Source organism: Leuciscus leuciscus, assembly GCF_965113295.1.
Source record: "Leuciscus leuciscus genome assembly, chromosome: 17".
NCBI lineage: Eukaryota > Metazoa > Chordata > Actinopteri > Cypriniformes > Leuciscidae > Leuciscus > Leuciscus leuciscus.
In genome coordinates, this window is record NC_138741.1 from 33,362,460 (window position 1) to 33,376,068 (window position 13,609).

At 38.4% G+C, this 13,609-nt stretch overlaps 1 protein-coding gene across 1 annotated transcript in view; it reads right to left on the reverse strand.

Moving 5' to 3' along the window:
- Nucleotides 1–590: 590 nt before the first annotated feature.
- Nucleotides 591–13,609, reverse strand: part of pxdn (peroxidasin) — an 88,498-nt gene continuing 75,479 nt past the window's right edge. Inside the window, exons 17-23 of the mRNA XM_082143403.1 lie at nt 11,339–12,842; nt 11,132–11,266; nt 10,180–10,388; nt 7,981–8,098; nt 6,922–7,051; nt 5,095–5,208; nt 591–3,908 (exon numbers count right to left, since the gene is read on the reverse strand). Coding sequence (XP_081999529.1) covers nt 3,774–3,908; nt 5,095–5,208; nt 6,922–7,051; nt 7,981–8,098; nt 10,180–10,388; nt 11,132–11,266; nt 11,339–12,842 — 2,345 coding nt within the window. The 3' untranslated portion in view covers nt 591–3,773. The remainder of the gene's footprint in view (nt 3,909–5,094; nt 5,209–6,921; nt 7,052–7,980; nt 8,099–10,179; nt 10,389–11,131; nt 11,267–11,338; nt 12,843–13,609) is intronic.

Sequence of the window (13,609 nt, forward strand, 5' to 3'; positions counted from 1 at the left end):
ACATGCCAAGCAAGCATGTGATCCAGATCTGATGTGAATCTGATCTGATGTGTGATGCTGCCTCTGAATTGGGACACGGAGGGTGCTTCTCATTTCTTATTTGTGCATCCTCGTGTCCTTTGCTCGCGTCAGGATGCACCTGAGCTCAATTTTGAGTGTCAAAGGCTGTGAATACTTATATACATATGAAAAAAAAAAAAGTGAAGCGCTGTGAATACTTTCCGGATGCACTGTACATGTTTCACCACAAACAACATTTTCTGAATCTGAAACTGTTACGAACACGATTAAGCCATGAATCAACTGGGCTTTGTTCAGAACTACTGTATTCACACATTTTAAAAGAAATGATTTAAAGGACAATTAATATTCAGCAATATTATCGCTTTTACTGCACTGGATGAGAACAGAATATGAACTGAATTGAGATGGATAATGACGCTAACTTTGTAGCATCAACGCTGTTATTGAACTGAACTGAATCAACACTGAAATAAATTTTCCTGTTCATGTAAAGCTGCTTTGAAACAAGTGCTATAGACAGTAAATAAATAAATGTGATGAAGTTTTGGAAATAAAACAGTCAATGATACATATGTGGCCATTTTATTGTTGAAAGGCATACGTTGCAGTGCAAACAGTCTTTGGCAAAAATACAATACAAAAGATAAGAATCATTTTGACCACTTGTTTGAGCATGTTCAGTCTTGCAGGGCAGTGCATTTCCAAGGCAGATGGGCACAGTTTGGTTTGGGGGAGGATCTTCAAGAGGTTGTTAGATCAAGGAAGGAAGGAAGGAAGGCTGTTTGAGAGTAATAAAACACTGACACAGAGTCACATAATAGAGATAAAAGAGTTGAACGCAGGTCAAACATGGTAAAACTAACAGTCCAACACTCTCACCACTATAACAGTCACTTTTCCAATCACTAACCAGCGCCAACATAACTGTACAAGCAAACTGTGATTCTGATTATCTGCAATCTGCAACGCTGAATACGTTTAATCAGGATACAGTGGAATGTTCTGAGAAGGGCAGAGAGACACTGGAGTCCTCCAGCTCAGGGTATGGCTTCCATTTCAGTGAGACTTCAAAAAACTCCACCAAACTGACACAGATTAGACTTCTTATAAGTCCACTAAACAAAACAGATGCATGATTGGCCTTTGGGGGAAATTTACATTCAGCAAAAGAAGTGTTGTAGAATTCCTAGAGTCAAGTTTCTACTAAAAAAACTACTACAACTAGACACTACTGGTCAAAAGTTGCAATAATTAAGATTAAAAAAAATTTTTTTTTTGATAGAAGTCTCTTCTGCTCACCAAGGCTGAGTTTATTTGATCAAAAATACAGTAAACCAGTAGTATTGTAATATATTATTTCAATTTAAAAACTGTTTTCTATTACAATATATTTTAAAATGTAATTTATTCAATTGTGACCAAAGCTGAATTTTCACCATCATTACTCCAGTCTTCAGTGTCACATGATCCTTCAGAAATCATTCTATTATGTAACAAATGATTTCCATTTCAAATAAATATTGTTCTTTTAAACTTTCCATTCATCAAAGAATCCTGAAAAAATGACAAAAATTTGGATAATAAGAACCATTATAAACATTTGAGCACCGATACTAATTGATAATAACTGAACATCAAATCATCATATTAGAATGATTTCTGAAGGATCATGTGACACTGAAGACTGGAGTAATGATGCTGAAAATTCAGCTTTGGTCACAGGAATACATTTTTACATTTATTAAAATAGAAAACAACTTAAACTTTTTTTTTTTTTGGTATATATTTAACAATATTACTGTTTTTATAAATGCATAAACAAGAAACTTCTTCCAAAACAAATTCTAACTTTTGTATTTTTAATTATTCCAAACTTTTGACCGGTAGTAAACTACTAAACTAGTTTTTCTACAGCATCAAAGCAAAACGTTGAGTCTTTAATCTTCATTGAACATGACAAACACTGGGCGCTTGAAAGTAATGACAAACACACATAGACAGCACTGAAGTCCTCACTGGTTCACCCAGCGACAAACATACAGCATGAGCAGTGCAGTCCGATTCACAAACCAATTACTCTTATGAACCAGTTCAAACGGTACAATATTATTTGAAGGAAGTGATGTGACATGAAGGCCAAGTATGGTAACCCATACTCAGAATTGGTCCTCTGCATTTAACCCATCCATGTTAGTGCACACACATTAGGAGTAGCGAGTAGTGAACACACACTGCAAACCGTGGACACGCCATTCACTGCGGCTCTGTCGGTATTGAGAATCGAACCCACTACCTTTGGGTTACAAGTCTGAGTCTCTAACCATAAGGCCATGTATTGCCATGAGGCAGAACTGTTTACATCTCTAAACACCGTTTGAAAAGAAAGGAAACATCTGGACCTTCATTCATGACAAGGATATAAATACTGTGCTGGTAGAATGGAGTGTTATAGAAAAGTAGAGTAACACTTTAGATAAGAGCCTGACTTCAGCTCAGTGCTGCTCTTCCCAAACTCTTCACCTCAGTCGCTCCCAAACCAAAAACATCAATAACAGCTTTCTGTCAAGATAAAGCCCAAAGTCCAGGTCTCAGAAAACCCGCAGTTGCCAAGGGAAACAAACATTTGGTGATCAGTAGAGTTTTTTCCCCATTGCAAAGATTGTTTTCAAGGTATTCACATTTTTCTCCATATGAGAGGAAGATACAATAATGGGAACTAATGTTTTACATATGTCCAGAATATCATACTATGCAACATAAACAAAGTAAAAGCACAAGTAACGTTTAATTTTTTTTAAGCTTAACTACAAAATGACAAGTTTTCGCTCAAATGGTGGATTTAAAAGCACATAATGAGTGTATATATTGTATGATGCATTGCATATTGCAAAACAATTAAATGCATAAAACAACACTCGTAAGACTCGGGTAAATCACTTAAATGATAGCACCAGTTCTGCAGCATCTCCAGCCTGAGAATGCTTCTTCCATAAAACAGAAAAGGGAAACTCGGGTCCTGGAAAGACGTTGTCCTGCAGAGTTCAGCTCCATCCCCAATTAAACACAGACTCAAAATATATTTAGGTTTAAATTTAGGATTGCATATAACATTTACATCCATTTAGATTACACAGTTTTAACAAACTCAAACGTAATGTGATACATATTTGTCAGTCATACATTCTGCATTAAAAAAAAATCATGGCAAAGTTTATTATTAACTATTTGCATTAATTTTATTTTATTTAAATAATCATATTTATATGCATCACATTAGGTTTAATACTTTATCTTACAACTCTGTAATCCAAATGGATGGAATTTTGTATATGCAATATAAATTCATAAACATTTAGGTCTAATTTTTTTTTTTTTTTTGAGTGCACCTGCCTGTAATTTTCAAGTAATCCTGAAGACTGTGGCTTTTTCAGGCATGTTTGATTAGGGATGAAGCTGAACTCTGCGGGTGAACATTCCTCCAGGACCGCAGTCGCCCATCTCTGGTCTTGTAAATGAACACCTTGGGTAGTCATCTCCCGGTTAACAGGCCTGAGGAGAAAAACAGGGTCCCACATTCATCTGTTCAAATACTTTTTAAGGCAGTGTATTTTTTGGTTCTTTGTAGTGGGTGTCTGAGGATATGCAAACAAAAAAACCAATACATGACAAACAACAAAAAAACCCTGAAACACAACTATAGACCAAATGGAGGCATGAGCACAAGGTCACATGGGTTAAGTGTCCTGAGGTTACACGTGATGCTCTGTATCCTGCGGTTGTGAAGGCTGGTTGATGCACATGGGGCAGCATGAGCCTTTGGGCGTCACAGGATTCAGACATGCTGCCGGGGGACACTTTTCCACGAAACACGTCACTTGGGCCCCCTGACAGAGACAGACCGGAACAATTGAGCTAAAACCACAATTTTTATGTAACTTTATTAGAAACTGATGCATGCATAAATAAATTAGCAGGAACTGGATACATCAAGTTGTTTTCATTTCAAATTGCACTCTATCTACTCTAGAGCGGGAGATCTAAAAGGCTGCGTTCACACTAATTAAATGCCTCAAGTTGCTAGAGGTACTGCTAGCCCTGCAGAGGCTTCGGCCGTTGATCGCATGTGTTGGTCCGGAAGGCATTCACATTGCATGTTGCAACTCCTCCACCATCTCCTCCTTTAGAGTCAGCAGCGACTGAGGTCACTGCGGGCCACTCATCTCCCAGTTGAACTTGAACATGCTTTCATGACGAGTGACGCTTCAAAGAGAGTGGAGACTGATTTGGAGTTGATTTGGCAAAGCACAAGTAATCCTCCTGTTGCCCGCTGTGGTATTCCCTGACTGGGGCCCCTTTCGGCACGGACGCACTGGCACACAGCTGGCTCCGGGGCCTACGCAAATGTGCGTTTCCCCCAGTGAGCCTGGTTGTACAGACATTGTGCACAGTCAGGGAGGACAAAGAACAGGTCTTGCTGGTTGCGCCAAACTGGCCCACCTGGACCTGCTTCTCAGAACTCACGCTTCTTGCGACAGCCCCTTCCCGGATGAATTCCCCTTAGGAAAGAAGCTAGTTCTTGGTTTTCAGGTAGGACCTCCTGCCACAACGCTGAACTACCTGCTGAAATGGCCGGGAAACTCGCCAATTCTCATTGGTCTTCTCTGAAAGTATCAGCGGTATCTGGGGCTTCCAAATGCGACCCCTAGTGTCAGTAAATTGACAACGTCTCGTTCCCTCCATCAGGGAACAGATGTTACAATAGTAACCAAGATGTTTCCCACAGCGCATTTCATGTGAAGTTTTCGATAAAGAGGAATCGCGTTACATCAGAGAAATAATTTTTTACTATACTATACTATACTATGCTTTGCAAATTCACGTCATAGTACATAATACCTGAACATTGGTACGCAGTGCAAAACTAAATTTCTGTGCATTCACTTCCACTCTACCGCATTTATGTGCCGATGTATGCAGCACAGTCTACTGTGACCACACCTTAAGATTTACAGTATCTGGGGAAAACTGGTGTCAGAGTGACAGAGAGTTTCAGTGCACTGATGAACTTACTTTACACTGACATATGGTGCAGGGGTTCTTCTTCCAACTCTCTCCATCTACTCGCTCTCTCCCGTCCTCATCTGCACAGTCTGTCCTGCTCAGACGACCTTCAAGTCTTTTTATCTGTCAGTTTCAACAGAGAGAAAAATTATTGAATTTTTTTTTTTTTTTCATAATATACATTGCAGCATCACCTCTATTCTCACAGTTTCTGAAATGGTTTTGATAAAGTCTCTCTACACCCTTCCTTTCCTAATTCAACAAAAGCTCAGTTGCTGCATTACATTTTTATGTAAAATTCTAATTAGCTATTGGTCATTTCAACAAAATTTTTTTAAAACTCTTGTTTAGCAGAATCTTTAAAAAAAAGTGTTAAATTATTTTGATAATATATTTTGATGAAAGGCATGTTACCATGACTTATTGATTATAATTGTATACAGTGCACCACTAGAAAATACTAAATAACTATAATATTTTGGACTGTTCTACACACAAACGTCATATGGCTTTAGAAGACTTTATGTATGAGGTGTATGCACAATTTTAATGAAGCTTAAAAGCTTCAGTGTAATCTTGAAAAGCTGTCCTACTCCATTCATTGTAGTTGTGTGGAAACTACAGTCTTTGTGTAAAATCTACAATCAAGATTTTATATTTACATTTATGCAGTTAACAGACACTTTTATCCAAAGCAACAAGTAACTAAAGCAAAGCAACTAACCCTAACTTACATGAAGATGAGTATATAATGTGAATTTTCACTTTTGGGACAAACTATTGCTTTATGAAGCGTGACAGTGGAGAGACACTAAACAAAATAGTATGAACTATAAAAATTCAAATACCATTGCTGAATCTATGCTTGAGAGAATTGTAGGGTCTTTCTGTGTGTTAGTTTGATATCTACTCTTTTGTGATGTGCATTCCTTCACAGCTCTGTTTAAGTGGGCTCTAAATATATGTGGTTAACTGATCTTTGAAAGAGGCATTTAGTACAGGGCCAAGTTGTTCCTTCAGAGAGCTTTAATGTGACACTTTCCTCAGTGTCTTATTTTCTGTGTGAGAATCACATTTTAAAAACAAAGTAACTCGTAGCTATCACTGTGTAATTCATCAGAACTTCAAAAAGTTGAACAAATGCATATCTTGATTTTGTATATCAAAAAGAAAAAGAAAAAGAATGGCAATCAACTGGAGCTCTATGGTTGCAGTGATTGAAGGTGAAGGTCATATAATCAGTTATTAATAGTGAGCCGATACCTTTTACAAATAGGGGATATAATGTATAATCTGTTATTTTGCCAATTTTGCTATTGTTGGTCCTCAAACAACCTTCCTATTAAGATTTTAGGGCAGGGTTGATGTTGAGGATTGTGTTTGGACTATGTTTATTTGACAGCCACAAAAGATGTTGATCCAGGAACAGTCATCTGTAGAATAGTGAATCAGTTAATAGTTAAGTTCTACTTAGTTCACAGAGGATCGCTTTATTTGATAGACTTTAAACATATGGCGTGAAGTGGACATAAGAAACAAGGCAGATATTATTTGTAATGTCGCTGTAGATTGCCATGTGTTTTTGATTTTAAATCAGAGCGTCTGGAAAGTTTGATTCTTGGCCTGGTGTACTGGACAGTGAAACGGACATTTTCAGCATCTCACCATCACCGCCAAACGCATGTGTCTGAGCAGATCTTAATCATCCTTGTATATTCAGATTACCAATTCATTCACAAATACATGCGACTAGGTTTTCAGAAGGGTTTACATAAATAGATAAATATGCATTGCAGCTTGGCATTGCAATGTACCAAGTGAATCATGTGTCCTAACCTGTTTTCGTAAACTTGTGATAGTTTTCTGCATGTCAGAAACAAAGTCTTGGAAATCCTTAATGGAGGGTTCAGTGCTTGACTTTGGTGATACAGTTACGTTTACTGCAGTTTGAACATCTTCCAAAGTGCTGAAAAACAAAATTCATTAAAAGTAAAATAAATAAATAATCCAAAATGTTGTAATCTAAAGCATCCATGTTCTTTGACTAATTACAATTATGGATTAATTATTAATTACAATATGGTTACATTACTTAGGCCGTGTGTCCACCAACGTTTTTAGCCAGCTGAAAACGCCTTGCTGTGGGCGCTTGCAGTTGAGACGCTATATGTGCTATGAAACTGAATATCCGCGGAAGTGTTACTGGTATCTGATGTCCCAGATAGTTTGTTTCTGAATATAAAAATGTCAATACAATGTAAAGTATTTGTTGTTGTTGTCTGTTGCCGTTGTACAAGCATGATGTGGCGGTTGGTCACTGTGGTATTTGTCCCACCCCTCCTCCACTGTGATTGGACGGTTGGGTAAAAAGTGACAGTGTTGAACAAAGTGGAACATTCGTCAACTCTCAGCGGGCAAAAAAAAAGTGCTCAGAGTGAAATAGACACTCAGCGCCTCGTCACGCTGCGCTCCCATTGAAAACAATTTGTACAATTAGCTAGCCTCGGGAAAAAATGCTTTGGTGGACAAACGGCCTTAATGTTAGTTAATGCCTTTATTAATATCAACCATGTGCAATACATTTGCTACAGTATTTATTCATCTTTGTTAGTTAATAAAAACACAACTGTTCATTGTTAGTTCATGTTAACTCAGGCCCATTAAATAATATCAACAACTTTTGATTTTTATAATGTGTTAGAAATTGTTGAAATTAACATTACCTAAGATATATAAATGCTTTAGCAGAATTTTGTATTATTAGTTCATGTTAACCAATGTAACAAATGTAAACCTTATTGTAAAGTGTTATTATTATTACTATTACTATTATCATTAACTTCATTAGAATTTACAAATGACAGGCTGACTGTGAATGGAGAATGTGAGTTGTACCTGCTGTTGTCAGTGATGTTGCTGGCAGGTTTCTTCTCCTCTGCATAGCTGTGCTCCGCTGACCTGCGGCTTCTGAAGTGGTATGACAAGGCATTGAACTGACCTTTAGTGCGACAGTCTGCAGGTGCAAGATATTCAGCCTTTTATTTGATGCAGGAAAAACAGCAGTACGAACATTACAGGGATTCAAATATCAAACAATACAAGCCTAAAGGACTAGAGGCCATTTAGTGATACATATGAAGTGCTGCAAACACAGGCCACATGGTAAAGACAGAAGATGATCCCTTGCCAAATGGGACACTACACACTTGACAAAAGACCTGTAGACAATAGCCACCAATAGATAGTTCTACATTCTCATGCTGCTTTTATGAATGCTTTATCAGTGTGTTGCATATTGTAGCATACAATGTTAAACAATAAATAATCTGACGATGGATAATAATAACGGTTAATTTGTTAATTCTTTTATATGCTGGACATTAGATAGAATTCTCAAATAAAATAAAGTAGTGCACCATTTGTTTGAATAAATTGGAGAGAGACTGGGCATGTGTGAATGGACGCAATGTACGAAAATTGTGAGAAAATCTTGAGAAATTGTCACACAACACAGCAAATTAATATTGATAAGATCCTCCTTCTTGATAAAGGTATTTCGAGCTTTTGAAACTCATTACCAAAACAGTATGATTTTATGTAATATATTAAAATGTTATATTTACTAGAGTTTTATAATATACTACATTATAATACAATATAATTATTTGTAATCAACAGTTATTAGAAATATGGCAGAAAGAGTTTGTTACTACCACAGTTTCCTAAGGATACTATACCAAAATTTGCTGGACCTGAAAACCCTGAACTCATTTTACCTTTCGTTTTAAATCTAAGAATCAACTCACTGTTTACCACATCAGATTCTGCTGTACATTAAAATGAATAACATGCACAGTAAAAAATTAATAAAATAAATAAATAAATAAAATAAACATAAACAGTAGGGATTGTCAGAACAGAGCATTGTACTGCAATTCCATAGGACCTATGTAAGATAAATGGCTACATTGATGGGGCCTGTAGCTAGCAGCGTGTCAAGGCAGAGGTTATGGCTGCGAGATTAGAATCAAGAAGTTCCCATAAACCTTTAATTCTGCTGAACCCTTCCATCTGATTATAAATACAAAAGTAAACAAAAGATGCTGATCGGGAAACATTTCTACTCTGCAAAATTTCAGTTATCCCCTCCGAAATCCAAAGCATTACAACATTACTAGCCTTTAATGTTTGTACAGTACTCAATCTTCAAGATGGTCTATTCAAGAGAATTCAACTTAGTAATATTGGGAGTCAAAATTCATATAAATGTTCTTGTCATAGATTTTAGATAAATAAATAAACAAACAAATACATAAATACACACTAAAGTTAGGAACAATTAAGATTTTTTTTATGTTTTTGAAAAAAATCTCTTATGCTCACCTTGATGAAAGATACAATTAAAGCAGTAATATTGTGAAATATTATTACAATTTAAAAATAACTTTTTTCTATTTTAATATATTTTAAAATGTAATTTATTCCTGTGATACAAGATGCATTTTCAGCATCATTCCTCCAGTCTTCAGTGTCACATGATCATTCAGAAATCATTTAAAATAAATGATTTCTATTCAATCAAAGAAACCTGATATTTTTTCTTTCACCATATTGCTTTCACAAAATATTAAGCAGTAAAAACAAATGTAAACACTGATAACAAGAACCATATAATAATTGATAATAATAGAGAATCAAGTCAGCATATTGACACTGAAGACTGGAGCAATGGCTGCTGAAAATTTGGTGACTGATTGTCAACATTATAGCGGTGGTAATGACATACAGAACCAGGAGTGAACAGAACTGAACTGAACTGAACAGAACCAAGAGTAGAAATACACACGAGTTAACAAGGAAATTAAACGAGACACAGGTGACAATAATCAGTAACTACAGAAACTAACTAGGAAACGATGAAAGCTAAGCTGAAAAAATATACAAGGAACAGATTCATGAACAAAAACACAATGGAACTAAATATAACCCTGACACTGATGTGAGGCCGATAAATGAACTGATGCTAAATCTCAAATATCATGTCATGGCAAATTGATTTTATATTTTGGGGGAAACACAATCCAAGTCTCGTACCTTCACAGCAGTCCTGCCACATACGTAGGTCAATCTTAGGCAAATCGTCACAGCTTCCATAACCGTGAGGGAAGTCAGCCACTTTAAAGACATCTGACTGGACGCGGGTGATGTTGTCACTATTATCACACAGCACCCGGGCAAGCGACGCCTGCTTCAACTGGGTCAACTGCGCTGGACTAAAGGAGCCAGGGTTCTCATACCAAAACCTACAATCATATAAATGAATCTTTTGAGAAAGTGACTTATATTTGACTTTCTTTCTTGTGTAGATCACAAATAAAGGTTTTAAGAGTCCATATAATGTAACAGGTTCATGAGTAAACGAAACTAATGACTCGTTGCTGGAAACGATTTATAGTTTAAAAAATGTTACGTTTAGTATTTTCCTCACACACATCCTATCATTTAGCTTCAGAAGACATTGATTCATCATCTGGGGACATGTGGATTACCGTCATATTAGTTTTGCATGGTTATTGAAGTGTCAGCTTTGAGGTACCCATCTACTTGCATTATATGGACTTTCAGAGATGGATTCATTTTCCAAAAATCTCTGTTTATGTTCATCGGAAGAAAGAAAGTCATTTCAAACATGCCAACACTAGTTGGCAGTAGCTAGTATGGACTTGCCACTGCCAATAGATAAACAGACACACTGCTGTGAGAATGTAAAATATGTCGATGCTGCGTGCATATGCATACATAAATCCCGTATCAGATCTAGACAGGTGGAAATGGGGGAGGAGGAGGGTTTCAAAGGAACTCTGATAACGTGGTGTAGGACCAGCTTACAGCGAACACTTAATCTGACTATTTAAATGTTGAGCAAGTGATCTCATTGGCTGCAGGATCAGCGGAGAACAATCAGTTTGTGCAATGTAAATAATGTGATTGCTAGCAGATTGGACGTAAAGGACCTTCAATAAAAACTGAATTTAAAAAGTCTTACCGGTCACCATCTCTCAGGCGCTTAAACTGGGTTGCCAGTAAACACATGAGGGTTGGTCCCAGTCTGCTGCCAGGCACCAGCTCTTCAGCCATCAGAGCAGGAAACAGGTCGATATTTAGAGGTGTACCATAGAGCCTGGGAGAGGAAGAGACCGTTACACCAAGAAAATGTTAAATGTGTCTTTCAATAACAATGGATGTGGCTAACCTTTGAAGCTTCTCTCGCACACTGGGGTTCTGAATCTCATTCCTCAGATCGTCAAAAGTCTGTGCGGAGGTGAGGTTGCAGTACACCCGGTAGTCATTATATGAGGGTATACCATGGTCACGGCCCCTTTGGATATTCATGGCTGCAAGGTCAAGTGCCACCGCATGCGCCATTGAGAAAAGGCGTTCGGTAAGTTCTGTGTTAAGCAGTTGAGTGGACACTCGCATTTTTCCTGCCACTCCAAACAAACCACGGAGCAAAGGATCAATGCCTCCTTCATTCACAATACGGAAGGGAGAGAAAAAAGCCTTATGAAGTGAGATGTGTCCTTGCTGAATGGGCTGGAAGGTTTCATTGAGCCGGTATAAAATGGGGTTAATTAGCGTATGACCAAAGCGGAAGGCAGCAGTGGCAAAAGCGTTGAGGATGCCAGCGTTGATATTGGGATTATAGCCATTATAGTCACCCATTAGCCTTATCCCAGCCTCACCCAGTATTTTAGGCAGCCAATGGCTGTAGGTTATATGCTGCATCTGGGCTCCGACTATCTTCCGTGCCTCATGGTAAATGGTGTCACCATCCCAATGGGGGTTGAGACGAAGCAACTCACTGGCTATTCGGTTATGCTCACGGAACCAAACCGTGTGCATAGCCGTCAACCCAAGCTGTTCATTGGCACGATGGTCACCAGCTAGAAAGCAAGGAATGGGACTCTCGTTTTCATCCCGCATGCACTCTGTTGGTGGCCCAGTTGCAAAGGGGAGCAGCGGCTTGCCAGTGCGTTGCACGATACCCTGGCGCAACATGCCCCTATGGCTGGCCAAGTCACGAATCTCTTCGGCTTCGTGATGCGAGCTGCCGTAAACATTGGAAGCATCAATGTAGGATGTGAGCTGGTTCATTTGCTCACGGGGATACACAGAGTTCATAAGCAGAGAGGTCATTCCGCTGCCGCAAACGGGACTGGAGCGCACAAAGAACATGCACCGTGCTCCATTGCGCCGCTGCCGTGGGTCATTGGGTGGAAACATGATGGGAAAGCAAGGTGGGTCATTGGTGCACACTGAGGTACACAACTGTCCATCGGAGAAACGCGACTGGCTGAGGGATACAACGGTTGAGTCCAGGTCGTGGTCCAGGAACTGGCCCCATTGCATAAGCATGTGCGTGTAGCGATCGTCTGGGGTGATGGTCTCTGAGCCGATCATGGTGGTGGAGACAAGACGTGGAAGTGGCAGAGGGAAGCCGTTGTGCCATCTTTCAGTGGTGCCACGTGGGAGATTGAAGCCATTGTCATAGACAGACTTCAGCAAGCGTTCAAAGGCAGTGAGCGAGGCGCCCCACATGGGGTGCTGCAGGTTGTTACAAGTGCCATCGTGAGTGCGATACTTCTGGTGGAAGCAGATGTCCGAGCAATTGTTGATGCGTCGATGGGCCGTGCAGCCAGACAGGTTAGCTATCATATCCAGGAAACGCGGAGACACCAAGTCATTGTAGCGGTAGGCTGTAAAATAGTTAGGAAAGAGTGGGCATCTTGTAAAATGTTGACCACATTAAAAAAATTATCTTAAAAAAAAAAAGAAAAAAAAAAGACATCATTATTTAGTGTTGTGCTCCTATTATTTTGTAAACAGACATAAATGCAGTTGTAATGAAAGGCATTAAAGGAATAGTTCACCCAAAATTCTGTCATCATATACTTCACAAGACTTTGATTAAACCACATATGGATTCATTTTACAATGCTTTTATAACCTTTTTGAACATTCTAAGTTTTAGTTACCTGGACTTTCTAAGTCTTTCTCATTGGCTGTCGCTGGCCAATTTCAAGTTCATTATGGTGTTTAAACTCGTGCTTCAGACACCGGTCATGACGGAGGCATTCCCCATAGTGTCCTCTAGAGGACGCAGTGTCTTGTTCCCCTTCTCAGGGAACCATGGAACCAAAACCAAGCCATGGAGCCCCAAATAAAATCATCCTAAAATTTTAAAAGGTATCTATCTTTTAGAAATACCCAATTTATACACTGAAAAAATTATATTATAAATCTAAAATTAGTTTCTATTAAGTTACATTAGTATATTTTTTCTATTCACTATAGTAATGTACTGTTAAATGTAGCTGTTTTATTAGATTTTAACCAACATTTTATTTATTTATTTATCAAATTTTTTTTAATCTATCCATCTATCCATCCATCCATCTTCTTCCGCTTATCCGGGGCCGGGTCGCGGGGGCAGCAGTCTAAGCAGGGATCCCCAGACTTCCCT